We start from the raw sequence: 13,777 nt of genomic DNA, 5'->3' as shown, positions 1-13,777 counted from the left end.
AAGGGCACCACTCTGCACTGTTCCAGAAGTCAAAAACCCTGCAGTCACTCATAACACATCCTTTCCCCAGACCCGGTCCATTAAGGCCTCTCGATTTTATCTATAACACTTCATGCAGTCGATTCGACCTCTTCCTCCTCCTCCTCTTCCTCCTCCACCCCCCCCCCCCACCCCCAGTTCCATTCTGGGTAATCTATACCCGAATTATTCTAACAGCCTTTCTGCAACTGACAAACTCCTCACATTACCTCTTCTGTCCCCAGTTACTGCTTTTCCTTCCTTCTTTCGTGACTTATTTCCTTGGCAAAGCCTTTCCTACCAGGTCTATTCCTCTTGCTATAAATTCTTTTTGTACTATACGCCAATGCCCATAGCATTTATCACATTATAATTGTATATGAATGTGCAAAATAGATTATTGTCTGTTTCCTTTACCAGAGCTCCTTGAGAACAGGAAATATGTATTTTTATTCTTACCACTGTACTCCCTCTGTGCAACAATGTGCTCGGCCTTTATGTGGCACTTTTAAAATGTTTGTTGAGTGAATAAATGACTGATTGAATGAATGAACTATGTGGCACAGAAAGACCACCCAGCTGTTGGAAAGAAAAAGGATTTATAGAATAATGTTAAAATCTGTCTCCTTATGGGGCACCTGGGTGGCTCAGTCTATTAAGTGTCTGACTTGATTTTTGCTCAAGTCATGATCTCATGGGTTCATGAGATCAAGCCCTGAGTCGGGCTCTGTGCTGACAGTGCAGATCCTGCTTGGGATTCTCTCTCTCCCTCTCTCTCTGCCCCTTCCCTGCTCTCTTGCACACATTCATTCTCTTTCTCTCGCTCTTGCTCAAAACAAGCAAACAAACATTTAAAAAAAAAACCAAGAAACAGAAAAACACCAAAAAGCCCCCACAAAAACCCTATCTCCTTTTCTTCTAATTCTATTCTCCCTGAGCAACTTTTTGATTTTTAATTAAGTTTCCCAGGTAAATCAAATTATTCCCAAGAAGGGAATCCAAAAAATTCCTGGGTCCCAAGATCCCAGATGCTAGAGGTAAAGGACAAGAACTCTGGAATCAGACAGCATTAGAAAGGAGTCACCTCTGGCGCTGACCGGCAGACTAGCCTGGGGGAAGGTCACTCTAATGCTCGGCTCAGTTTTCTCATCTATAAAATGGAGTCAAACACTCAAAGCTCTCACACAGGGGATTAATGACTGAATGAAATACAGCACATTACACACTGCCTGGGTTCTTTCTGCTGTTATTTTATTCTTGCTCTTATCAGTTTATTAATATTATTACCAAAGGTTACACTAATAATAACATGAGAGGGACCAAGTGGCTAGATGACTTCCAGCTCTAGAAATTAAGATCTCACATGTTATTTATGAGGAACAATTTTCTTTTCGAAAAATACCTGAGTCTTGCGTGAAACTGTAATATGAAGAGACCTAAGGACTATACCCCCCAACAAGCTGTGTTCCTGAAAAATCATTCTAGGAAAAACACTGCCAAAGGGCCAGGAGGACATCTTTTTCTTCTTCTTCTTTTTTTTTTTTTCTAAAGATTTTATTTTTAAGTAATATCTACACCCATGTGGGGCTTGAACTCACGACCCTGAGATCAAGAGTCTCATGCTCTACGAAGTCAGCCAGCCAGGCGCCCCATGGAGGCCTATTTTTTTTTTTTTTTTTTAATTCCAGTACAGTTAACACACTGTTATATTAGCTTCAGGTGTAAGAACATCATTTTTTAGTGAATGTCTCGGACGTGCTATCCATTATACCATTTTTCTGGGGCTTCTTAGTGTTTGGTGAACACAGAAATTCTGAAGTGGGCTATAACAAGCCAATCCTAAACTCTATGGGGGGGGGGGCAGGGGGGCAGGGGAATCATGCCCCAAATCTGTCCACATGTATCCCCGATTTGACTCCTGGCCCAAGTACATGGTGCGGGAAGTACACGCCTGGTTTCCCTACCAGTTACCACGCTAAACAACTAAGGGTACCTGGGGTCCAGCAGGCCTTGTTCCACTCCCCAGGCCATCTCTCTCACAGCATTACTGATCTCATGACGGGACGTGTATGCAAAGCAGACATTGAGGAAACACCTGAGAAAGGAAGATGAGAATAATTTAGCAGAGGACAGGGACTAAGGACTGGAGTCACTGCTTGCAGGGCACTGCTTCCCCACAAGAGCAAAAAATACCAAATGGCAATCATGGCTATCACTGAAAGGTGAGATGATGAATTGTGTTTTCCAAGTTTTCTTAGAATGACCATGTCATTAGTTTTGTAACAAGGTGAACACCAAATGACACATACGAGCCTCCCTCCTACTGCCAACCAGCTTTCAGAGGATGTAATCTACTGTGATATTAGCACAAGCAAAGTAGAATACGAGGCAAATCTCATGCAAACTAATCCACTGCCAAACACATATTATAATCCAAAGGCACACATAATGAAGTCTGGATTATTGAACTCTCTTCGCCTCTGCACCTGCGTGACCTCCCAATATCAGCCTATTCATGGGTTAAAGGAGTGGAACAGGAAAAAAATTTCTTCAAGGATCTGTCTTCAGAGACAGAGATACAGTGTAGACAAAGGTGGGGTATCAGGTCCTGGCAAGTCCGGGCTGGTCCTCAAGAACCCTGATCCAGAGCTCAAGGCCATATCCACAGCTCATCCACCCTATAGCCCTCATTTCCACCCTGTCCTCTGACAAGTAAAATAGTAATTATTATTATGTACATGTGCATATGTAAACATACATGTATATGTATATCTTGCGGGGGGATAGACACATGAAGGAAGAGAATGAAAAACTGTAAGTATGTGCACATTTAACATGGTATTAAGGACCATCTCTGGGCTGTGCAGCAGATGCAGGAAGTCTCTAAGCATCTCAAACCCCTCTTTGCCTCTTGTACCAAATGCACACCCAGAAAGACCCAGCACGTCTCCTTAAAGCTAGCAGGGAGTCCAAGATTGATACAGGTCCCTCAGGGGAAATCTGAACACTTACTTGTTGTAGTTCTTGGTGGCCTGTACCGCCTGTGCAATCAGCTCCTGGAGATCCAAGGGCAACAAATGCAGATCGCCCAGGACCCGGATGCATACCCCATGCTTCTGCAGTTTCTCCCTGGTCAGGAAAAGGAGGCGGGGTTGGAACAGAGAGCCTGTGGAGCTGGAAAACTGACGACACTCACCTCCCGGTTTCTAAGTGCTTTCCTGTGTGTGTCAAGCACTGTTCTATGCAGTATTCTGTGCAGTATTTCACTGCATCCCCTCCATGACTCTGACAGGAGTTCAGCACATTCCCCATTCTCCAGCAGGAAACTGAGGCTCAGGCACTATAGTCAGAGACCGCCCAAGGTCAAACGGCCATCAAGCGCGGTATCAGAAAGAACGGAGTCCGTCTGGGGTGCCCAGGTGGCTCAGTCGGTTAAGCGTCTGACTCCATTTCGGCTCAGGTCATAATCTCCCATTTTGCGAATCTGAGCCCCGTGTCGGGCTCTGCGCTGACAGTGCGGAGCCTGCTTGGGAGTCTCTCTCTCCCCCCAGCCCCTCTCTCTCAAAACAAATATAAATAAACTTAAAAAAAATAATTGGAAAAGAAACCCAGGTCTGTCTGATTTGGGAACCCGAACCCAACTTCTTTACCACACATTACACTGCTTCATGTGTCCTTGTGGGCAAGTTGCATTTTATGTACTTAGTCCCATTTTGACAGGAGAATAAACTCAAGGGGAGGAGCTGTATTATTCATTACTTCTGTACCTTCTGGTGAAATACGTTAATAACAGCAACATCTAACATTAAGTTTATGTTTACGAAGTGCCAGATGTTGGTCTAAGTGCTTCACACGCATCAACACATCCCACCCTTACATCAACCTTTGAGGCAGAGACCACTATCATTCCCCTTTTATTGATGAGGAAACTGAGGCACAGGGAGGTTAGGTTATTTGCTCAACCCCAGACAGCTGGTGGGTGGAAAGCTGAATTTGAACCTAGGGAGTCTGGTTCCAGGGCCTGTCCTCTTCATCATGGCATTTCACTGCCTCCATACCGTAATTCCCAAACTCTGCACAGTGAGCATGAATTCAGTTACCCAACCAGCTTCCCTCACCTGGGGATGCTATGGAGAAACTCAATGACTAGCGTTTGGAAAATGGGAACTTAATAGCAAGAAGTATACTGTAAGGTGGGGTATCAGGCATGTCCTGGAGAACCCTGATCCAGAGTGCAAGGCCACACCTTAACAGCTTATCCACTCTATAACCCTCATCACTTTTCTTCGAGGGTGAAGCAAGATCTAACCACCTATTTTTGAGAATCCACTGAAGCGGCCACGGTAGACAAATGTATACTCAGATCAAAGCAAAACCAGAATGAAAACAGATAGATTCAGGCCTAGAGCCAGCACTTACAAGCGGACCTTGTATAACCAATTAGCCTCTCTGAACCTCAGTTTCCCCTACCCCTTGAACTGGGGGGGGCGGTGATAACCATCCCTGCCATACTCTCCACACTGGCTTGTGTTGAGTAAGATAAAGTATGTGAAAGTGCTCGTTCTCAGACACAGACAGGTGACTTGAGTGACATCTATAGGGAAGGAGAGGCAAAAGCCCTGGCAAGGAGCCAGGAGATCTGGATTCCCAACCCGGTTCTGCCATGAGGTTGCTGTGTGACCATGGGCAAGTCTTTCACTTCTGTTCATTCTAGGGTTGTTTCCCAACTGATGAAACTGAATTAGGTCAGTGGTTTTCCCAACCTTCTTTTCGCTAAAAGCTCTTTCTTCATAATAAGAATTACTCAGAAGCCCAATATATACGACAAGTAAAATGCCAACCGGCACCCTGTGCCCTATTCCCTCTGGCTTCTTTGTATACCCACTGCTCAGAACTCTGAGGTTCTGGGGCACATTGTTGGAAAGCCACTGTTAAAATTTCTTCTTGTTCTGTCCAGGACTTTAGAACCTAAGACTGTTTCCTCTACTGCTGAATGAAGACAGCGATCTCAGTAACTCCTTTACCTCCGTGTATTTTGATCTTTCAGGAACTGTAAGATTACTTCCTGTGTTTCGGACGTCAGCGTAGTAGACCACAGCTCAGCTCTGGAGTTGGAAAGATCTTGTCTGTCTTGGCTCCGCCTATCCAATAGCTGTGTGACCCAGCAGGCAAACCTGAGCTTCTCTGGGTTTTACTTTCCTCCTCGCTACAATTGGGATGATAATATTTGTCTCACAGGATAATGTGAATATGAAATGAGAATACATGTTAGGCTCAGGACCTGGCACGTAGTATAAGCACTTTAAAAAGGTGAAATTAGGGACACCTAATTCCGTGTGGCTCAGTAGGTTACGCGTCCAACTTCGGCTCAGGTCATGATCTCACAATCCATGAGATCGAGCCCTACACCAGGCTCTGTACTGACAGCTCAGAGCCTGGAGTCTGCTTTGGATTCTGTGTCTCCCTTTCTCTCTGCCCCTCCCCTGCTCGCGCTCTGTTCTCTCCCCCCTCAAAAATGAATAAACTTAAAAAAAAATTTTTTTAAAGGTGAAATTAGTGTGAATAACAGAAGAATCTGAACCACCCCCAGCCCCTTGGGTGGGAACTCTGAGCCACACGGGCTCTGCTGGGGACCAGGAAGCAATGTCTCTGGCTGAGTCTCATTATCCAATATGGACAGAGAAGCCTGGCCACCCTCCCACTACCAGACCCAGACAGGGACAGAGATGACAAAACTGTTCTAGGCCCAGCTCCACTGGTCTTCTAGGCTCTCTATTCTCTCTATTCTCTCCCTGGTCTCGGTATGGGAGGAGCTGGGCAGAAAAGGGCTGTTATGAAGACTCTGGGACAGTCCTGGCTGGAAAGGCTTCCACGCTTTCAAGCAGATAATCTCCATCAAACTTCTTCTCTGCCCCTGTCTGGCATTGCTCCCTACGTAAGCTTAAACTTCATGACAGCTAAGAATCGTACTGACTCTTCCCCGTAAAGGCCTCTTAGACATCATCTGTCCCTTCCAAGAGAACATGCAGAGCAATAGAGTAACTTTTCAGGGATGACTACGTGGCAGAAAAGGACTTTTTCAATGTTTCTCTCATGCTACTCCCTGATCACGATTTATCGGTCATGGGGTAGAAATCTGATGCAAGTGGGCTATTAATTAAGGGCTTTAGTTCATTCTGGGCTGCTGTCTTGAAGCAGAGAAAGGTGGAATGCAGAGAGAAGGAAGAGGCGCTATCTAATGGATTTCAATTCCTGGTTTCAGTTTTGCCTGAGGCTGGCTATACTCATCCTTGTATTCTGTGAAATACCTCTATATCCTCAGATAATTAAATGCCCCCTTTAAAAAGGGGGGTGGTGGTGGTGGTGGAGAAAAACTAGCTTGCCATCAAAGAGACCTGACTGGGGTGCCTGGGTGGCTCAGTCAGTTAAGCGTCTGACTCTTTGTTTCAGCTTAGGTCTTGATCTTGTAGTTTGTGAGATCGAGCCCCACATCAGGCTCTGCATTGACAGCATGAAGGTGTTTGAGATTCTCTCTCTCTGTCTCTCTCTCTCTCTCTCTCTGCCTCTCCTCTACACACTCTTTCTCTCTCAAAATAAAATAAATGAATATAAAAAAAAAAGAGAGAGAGAGAGAGAGACCTGACTAACATTAAAAGGGTTTAGAGGTCCCTAAATAAGCCTCAGGTAAGAGCTTTGAGGGTCAGTGTGGGGCTGGAGGTGGTGTAGGAACACACTCCCCCATCCCATGGCATCTTACTGTTCTTCCATCAAGCGGCTGAACTTCTGCCGGGCCAGATCCATTAACCCGTCTACCTCACTCTTGGAGCGTTTGAAGTTCTCAATGCTGAACGCGTAGACCGTCACCTCTAGGATGCCCAGGTTCAAACACCAGCGCAGAGTCTGAGAGGGAGAAGGCAAGGAGCTAGGATACAAGGAAGGGAAATAAGAGATGCCTCCGCCCCGACTCAGTGTTGGAGGTTGAGAGGCAGACTCTTCTCCCCAAACCAGGTAAAGCTAGGACAACACCAGTGTTTCTGTCAGAATAGCAAACCAAAGTAAGTAGAAAGCCACCACTTGAGAATATGAAAAATGTGAACTTAGTGAGGAGTGCTGTGCTGGTCTTGTTGGTTTACTGGAAAGAACTCTTCACTGAGAGAGTTCTAGGTTCTAGTCTCAGACTCCACCATGCGCTTGCTATGTGACTGTAGGCAAATCATTTAACCTCTGTGGGCCTCAGTCTCCTTATCTGTAAAACAGGAGGACAGTCCATCCCTTGCAAGGTGGCTGAAGACCAATAAAAAACACAAGGTTTTATTATTCTCAGCACAACTTCATTATTCCATTAGACTGAGAGGCTGAGGAGTTCTAAGAATACAGGCATCAAGTGCACAGCCGTGTAGCAGTGAAGTCTGCAAAGGGTTTTCGCATTCATTATTTCATTCGATTCTCCCAACAGCCCCTTGAGAATGTCATTACTGTTTTCATGCTTACTTTATAGATGAGAAAACCTGAGGCTCAGACAGTAGATGAAATGTGTCAGAAGGCACAGCTCTACTATACGAGTCCGTTCTGTGAAGTTCTAGAACAGCAAGACCTCAACTCTAGTGACAGAAATCAGAACAGTGGTTGCCTGAAGAGGGGAAAAGGAAGTGGGACAGGGTTTGACTGGGAAGGGAGGGGCACAAGGGAACTTTCTGGAGAGGTGGAAATGTTCTGTCTTGACAGGGGTACAGATTAGACAGGTAAATGCAACTGTCAACCACACCCCCCCCCCCATTCTGTGCATTTCACCGGATGAAATTATACTTCAGTGAAAAGAGAAGTGAAACTCCTATGTAAAGCCGGGCCCCTGGGGCTGCTCTAATTCAGAGTCACTAAGGGCAGAGAGCGGACTAGAGCTGAGAACGGCAATGTTGAGACAGGGAGCCTGTCTCCACAGGGGACACAGACATTCAATCAGAACTGAACTTGAAGAAACAAAGCAGAAGAGCTGCCTTTCTAATCCCTTAACACACATACATGAAATTCGTTGCCACCTTGGGAAAATTACCTGTGAGAGCTTCACACTGGAACAGGCTCAGGCTCTACACACCTTACAGGGAAGCCACCCTTCGGCTGGCACATCTGGATCAGAACCTACCACTGACTGGAGTCAATATAGCTGTTAATAATCACAACTTCAACTTTTTGAGCGCTTCCTTTATGCTAAGTCCTGTGCTACATGCTTTTCACTGTGCCATTTTGTTTATTCCTCGCATCATCTCTGGAGGTAGAGATTATTGCTGTTCTCATTTTACTGACGAAGAAACTGAGGCAAAGGGAAGCTGTGTAACCTGCTGCAGGCCGCAGCGCCCGGAAGTGGCAGAGCAAGGGTTACAATGAGTTCTGAGCGACTCCAGACCGTAAGCTCCTCGGCGCTAGGCAAATCTGCCTCTTACTTAGTCACAAAAGAGAAGCTGGGGTCAACAAACCAGAAGACCACCTCAGCGTGTTAGGGAGCCCCACAGCCACTCACTCAAGGCAAAAATATCAATGCTCTGGCATCAGGCCATGTTCTTGTGCTGGGAAGCTGAGGTCTGTCCAGACCATATTTCCATTCTTCTTAAAGTCAGCTTCACAACAACAGACAATATTCCATTCTTCTTGTTAAATTTAACGTTTTCCAATTTACAACAGGTATTAAAACTGTAAAACGGGGCACGTGCGTGGCTCAGTCGGTTGAGCGACCGACTTCCGTCCAGGTCATGATCTCACGGTTCATGAGTTCAAGCTCCACATCGGGCTTGCTGCTGTCAGCACAGAGCCCACTTAGGATCCTCTCTCCCTCTCTCTCTACCCTTCTCCTGCTGTGCTTGCTCAAAAACAAAAAACAAAAAACAAACATAACTGTAAAATGCCCATGACCTTTGCTTAGAGTGATGACTCGGGCTGTCTGGCACTTTTCCCAGTGTAAGCACTAAAAGGCCTCAGGCAAATCAGGATAGGTATAGTCACCCTACCTTTGTTCCAGAAATGTCACTTCAAAAAATTTATTCTAAAATTGAACTGTTTAAGGGGCGCCTGGGTGGCTCTGTCAGTTAAGCATCTGACTCTTGGTTTTAGCTCAAGTCATGATCTCACGGTTCGTGAGTTCGAGCCCCGCATCGGGCTCTGTGCTGACAGCGTGGAGCCTGTTTGGGATTCTCTCTCTCTCCTCTCTCTGTCAAAACAAATAAGCTTAAAAATATATATATTAAAAAAAATGAACTGTTATAATGTCTGGTAATAGTAGAGCAGCTAAACAAGTTATGTCAGATCCTTATGATAAAATATTCCACAGGCATTAAAACATATAGGTAGAAAACCTATGTATATACACCTAGAAAAGGACTTGCCAAAATCTCGTGTAAAACAAGGTGTCTTTTTTTTTTTTTTTAATTTTTTTTTTCAACGTTTATTTATTTTTGGGACAGAGAGAGACAGAGCATGAACGGGGGAGGGGCAGAGAGAGAGGGAGACACAGAATCAGAAACAGGCTCCAGGCTCTGAGCCATCAGCCCAGAGCCCGACACGGGGCTCGAACTCACGGACCGCGAGATCGTGACCTGACTGAAGTCGGTCGCTTAACCGACTGCGCCACCCAGGTGCCCCATGGATGTCATTTTTATAAATGTTAAGTCATGTTAGAACATATTACAAGGACTGGGATGAGGCCCAGAAAACTATAAACTATTGATACACTAAGGTGTAAGGGAAGTCAATTTTGTTCTTGTTTCTAATATTTTGTGATGATTCACTCTGCAATTTGATTTCTGTTAATGTTGATATGAGACCCATAACAAGCAAGCAAGTGATAAAGAGCTATAAAAAAAATACTCTCAAACCACAGCAAACTCAGCACCTGATTTTCTAGCTACAGTCCAGTTCTCCATAGACCGTTCCCTGCCACCTACACTCACCTCAGCCAGCTTGTTGAAGCCCTGTGAGTGGCCTTCCTGCCGCTCTACTTGGCACTTCTTGGCGTAGCGACGGTTTCCATCCATTATAAAGGCAACGTGTTTGGGCACTGGGCCTGCCTGGGAAGTGAGAAGACAAATGATCGGCACAGAGAGCCACGAAATCCCAAGCTGATAGGCTTGAGTTCTATGATAAAAGCCCCCTGAGGAAGGGAACTGGGTATTCTGTGCTTTGGCTCAATAAATGGGTATTAAGCACTTTTACTTATGTATGTATTTATTTATATGGAGCACTTACTATACGCCAAGTACTATGCTAGGCTTTTTATACTTCATCTAAGTTTTTTTTTTTTTTTTTTCATATAAACCTATAAAGTAAATAGCAGTGTCTTCATTTCACAGGTGGGAAAAAAAAGTCTCAGAGAGGTCAAGTGACTTCCACAAGTCACACAGCTAAGAAAAGGCAAAGTGGGAATTCACATTGAGGTCTGTATGCTTTTAGAACTCATTTTTAACCACATGCTCCTGACCACCACTTTGGTTTCGTGTCTCCACCTGGCAGGCACAGGAACGATATTGATGGCTGTGGTCCAGTGCAAGGGTATCCTCCACAGAAAAGAGGAATCCACTCGATCCAATCGCTGCCACACAGGAATGGGGGCCCGACGTCACTGATCTTCCAATTACATAAGAGAAGCCAAGCATCAGGACTTGTATCAAAATGTCAGGAGCCATTTCAAAGCAAACAAAAAAGACATTTTGGGGGCCAACAAAACTTCTCATCTGGCGTATAGCAGCCTTTAGTTGTCTATCACAGCAAAAATTCACTCCTTAGCCTAATTTCACTGGCCTTAGGGCCTCTTCACTGACTGCTTCCTTTGCACCTCTCCAACAGTTTTGACTTTTGTCCTCAAGTTGTAGAATAAAAAATAAAAAAAATAAAAATTTCCAGTCAAATCATGTAGTTTGTTCTTCCCAACACATGACTGCAGTAGTTCCCCAAAAAGATACTTTCTACTTGCTTGCCTGCTTGAGATCATTTGGCATTTGTGTGTGAGTGTGTATGTGGGGGGGAGGGGAGTGGGGGGAGGTTAGTATAAGGCTTTGCTGACTCCTAAATTCACTGCTACCCACTGCTTGACAGTCTGTGGTTGAAAGACAAAAATCAGGCTGGCTGGCTTAAATCTCAAACCTGTTATATGGACAAAATATAAATTGTTGCGATTCCTAGAGAAGAAGCAGAGGCAAGATTTGGGGAAGTAAGGGGGTGTAGAAACTGGAATGATCATAGTCCTCAAATGGCTGAAAACAGCCCCAGTAATAGCAGTAATTAAGAACTGCTAGACAGAGTGCTATTTTTGGTGTTATGTTTCCTCTCATCCAAAAACAACTATATAAAGTCACAGGGTTAATACATGATACACTGGGACTTTTGGTCTGTTTGTCTGTCTCTAGAGCCCAAACTCTTAACCATCATTCTCTACTGCCACATCAAGGAAAGATTATTCTATCTAAATCCAGAGAACAGTACAAGGAAAAATAGATCAAAGTTCCAAGTAACAAACTTCGAACTGTAAGGAAGACCTAACAGTCTATGATATTGGGAGGTCCCGGGGTTCTTGAAAGCATGAAAATTAGGACAATTACCTGCCAGAAACACAGACCTGGAAGTTACCTTGCAATTCAGACTCTTCGGTTCCATTGCTAAATTCCACTTAACATCATGGATTACTACTCCATGTTAATAACAGGTTTTGACACAAGATTACCCAACTAACCAGCAGGCCAACTGGTACTCACCTTTATGATGTTGGCACAGAACCGCTCCCAAAGCGACAACTCTCCTTCCTTGATCCATGACATAGCTCCTGCCCTGGCAGAGGATGAGCCCAGAACAAGAAGACACCAGCCCGGTAACCTTGGATAAACAAGAAAGAGAACAAATCACCAAAGCTTGCAAACAGCTTCAGATGACTGTGCAGAGTAGCCAGCATTAGGATCCAAAGACACTGGTCTAAGCCTATAACTCTTCACCACCCAGAGTTTATAGCGAATGAGACCTTTGGGGTAGAGGCCTTTCCCTAGTTCTGGCTTGGTAGACGTTGCTGCTATTCTCTTTTCCTTGGAAACTGCACCGACTTTTCTCGGACATCCAAGTCGCCTTCCTGCCACACCACAGTGCCTGCATCCTGATCCTTCCCCGCTTCTTCCTTCTCCATCCTCCCAGAGACCCTTTCTCATTCTGCGTTCCAACACACCAACCCCCTCAGGGGTTGCACCCGACACCTCCAACCTCAGAGGTCTCCCCATTATCATTCCCTCAATCATCTCCTCCACTAGCCCCTTTGTTTCTCCCACAGCCGCCCCCCCCCGCCCCATCCCGCCCAGTCACCTCTCTCCTCTCTCGCTCACCGCTTAAACCCAGCACCTGCTCCACTCCACCCGGAACCTTCCGGCTGCTCCAGTGGCTCGACACTTCCTCACGACGTGGCGCTGGAAGAATATGTCATCGCCGGGCGCTGGAACACGCCCCCTCCCGCCACCCAATGGGCGGTGTCGGGCCCTGCGCCTGCGGGCTTGGAGGAGGGGCGGTGCTAACGTTCCGGCCTAAAGTCGCACTCCCGGAGGCGGGGCAGGGAAGAGCTGCGCTCACGTGACCGAGTGGGGCGGGCGGGTTCCGGGCCACGTGCTTGGGGACCCGGCCGGGAAAGGCGGGGCTGAGATCGCCTCGGGGAGCGGAGAGGTCTGTATCTCTCCGCAGGTCGGGAGGCCTCGGGCGGGCTCCCCTAAAGAGCGAGAATTCGGGGATCCCCATGCCGAAGCGCAAGGGCGTTACAGCCGCTGGTGGCAGTTTGGGACTGCTGAGAAAGGAGTTTGGGCGGTGTCCCGCACGCTGGAAGGCCTAGAGACCTGGCCCAAGTCTTTCAAATCCTGTATTTACTGTTTGCAGTTTTGTTTAGTGGATTTTAATCATTTGGTAAATTCCTAGCTCTAGTCAGTCTCACAGACCCACTTACTATCAATCCATTTTGTGCTGATTTGTGCACTCATATTTTAAGATTTTCAGATTCTCAGGACCTACCCAGAGGAACTCAAAATAGGGTTGAGGCCAGAAAGCTCTGCTCTAAGAATGACTAATAACTGAGAGGCCATCGATTAACCTTGATAGAAAAATCATAGGCATTAAGCTCTGTACCAAACCTTTAAGGAAAACTGTTGCAGGAATTTGAGCACTCACAAAAGGAACTGAGTTCAATTTTCTGAAAATTAGAAAAGCAGGGGAAAAAAAAACCCCAACTTTACAATTTCCAAAGAACCTTGTAGTTTCTCACTTTGTAATCTCATCCGAGGAACAAGGTAAGGAAGAGTTGCTGCACTGGTAACTCCCAGTTCATCATGTGTCTGATGAAAGGGTTACTTTTAACACACATGATCAAAGAAAGCCCTAGAGATGAGTGACCCACCCACGAATAGTCTTAAGCTTTTCCATCCTTCCTGCTTTGCGTCCTGGGAGCTAAGTTTCAGCCTAGCTGATTACTTCAGTTTTGCAGAAGACCATTTACTGAAGCCCTGTAATAGTTTGCTACTTTTAGCAGCTTCCATGGTCAGCTTTGACTTTTGGGCGTGAAATCTCTGGAGTGGGTATGTAATTTCTTGGCCTTGTTCTGCTGTTTCTGTGCACTTTGTGTAATAAATGGCATGCCTCCAAGCAAGTTTTTTTCTTCTTAAATCCTTCCCTTGGGGGTGGGGGAACTAGATGTTTTAAAATACAATGTTCATTAGAAGGCTAGCACACTTGCACTCCAATAAAATGTTAACGTTTT

At 45.7% G+C, this 13,777-nt stretch overlaps 1 protein-coding gene across 2 annotated transcripts in view; it reads right to left on the bottom strand.

Annotated features, from left to right (window-relative positions):
- The window catches only part of DHDDS (dehydrodolichyl diphosphate synthase subunit), a 28,987-nt gene extending 16,505 nt beyond the window's left edge, over positions 1-12,482 (bottom strand). For both annotated transcript variants that reach the window (XM_040465886.1, XM_040465894.1), the window contains exons 1-6: positions 12,366-12,482; positions 11,754-11,871; positions 9,957-10,073; positions 6,776-6,918; positions 3,031-3,147; positions 2,012-2,113 (exon numbers count right to left, since the gene is read on the bottom strand). In XM_040465886.1, coding sequence (XP_040321820.1) covers positions 2,012-2,113; positions 3,031-3,147; positions 6,776-6,918; positions 9,957-10,073; positions 11,754-11,816 — 542 coding nt within the window. In that variant the 5' untranslated portion in view covers positions 11,817-11,871; positions 12,366-12,482. The remainder of the gene's footprint in view (positions 1-2,011; positions 2,114-3,030; positions 3,148-6,775; positions 6,919-9,956; positions 10,074-11,753; positions 11,872-12,365) is intronic.
- Between the last annotated feature and the right edge of the window lie 1,295 nt (positions 12,483-13,777).

This window comes from Herpailurus yagouaroundi, unplaced genomic scaffold (assembly GCF_014898765.1).
Source record: "Herpailurus yagouaroundi ecotype Mexico unplaced genomic scaffold, PumYag 77, whole genome shotgun sequence".
Lineage (NCBI taxonomy): Eukaryota > Metazoa > Chordata > Mammalia > Carnivora > Felidae > Herpailurus > Herpailurus yagouaroundi.
Note: the sequence above shows the minus strand (reverse complement) of the source record. Positions and strands in the feature narration are given on the sequence as shown.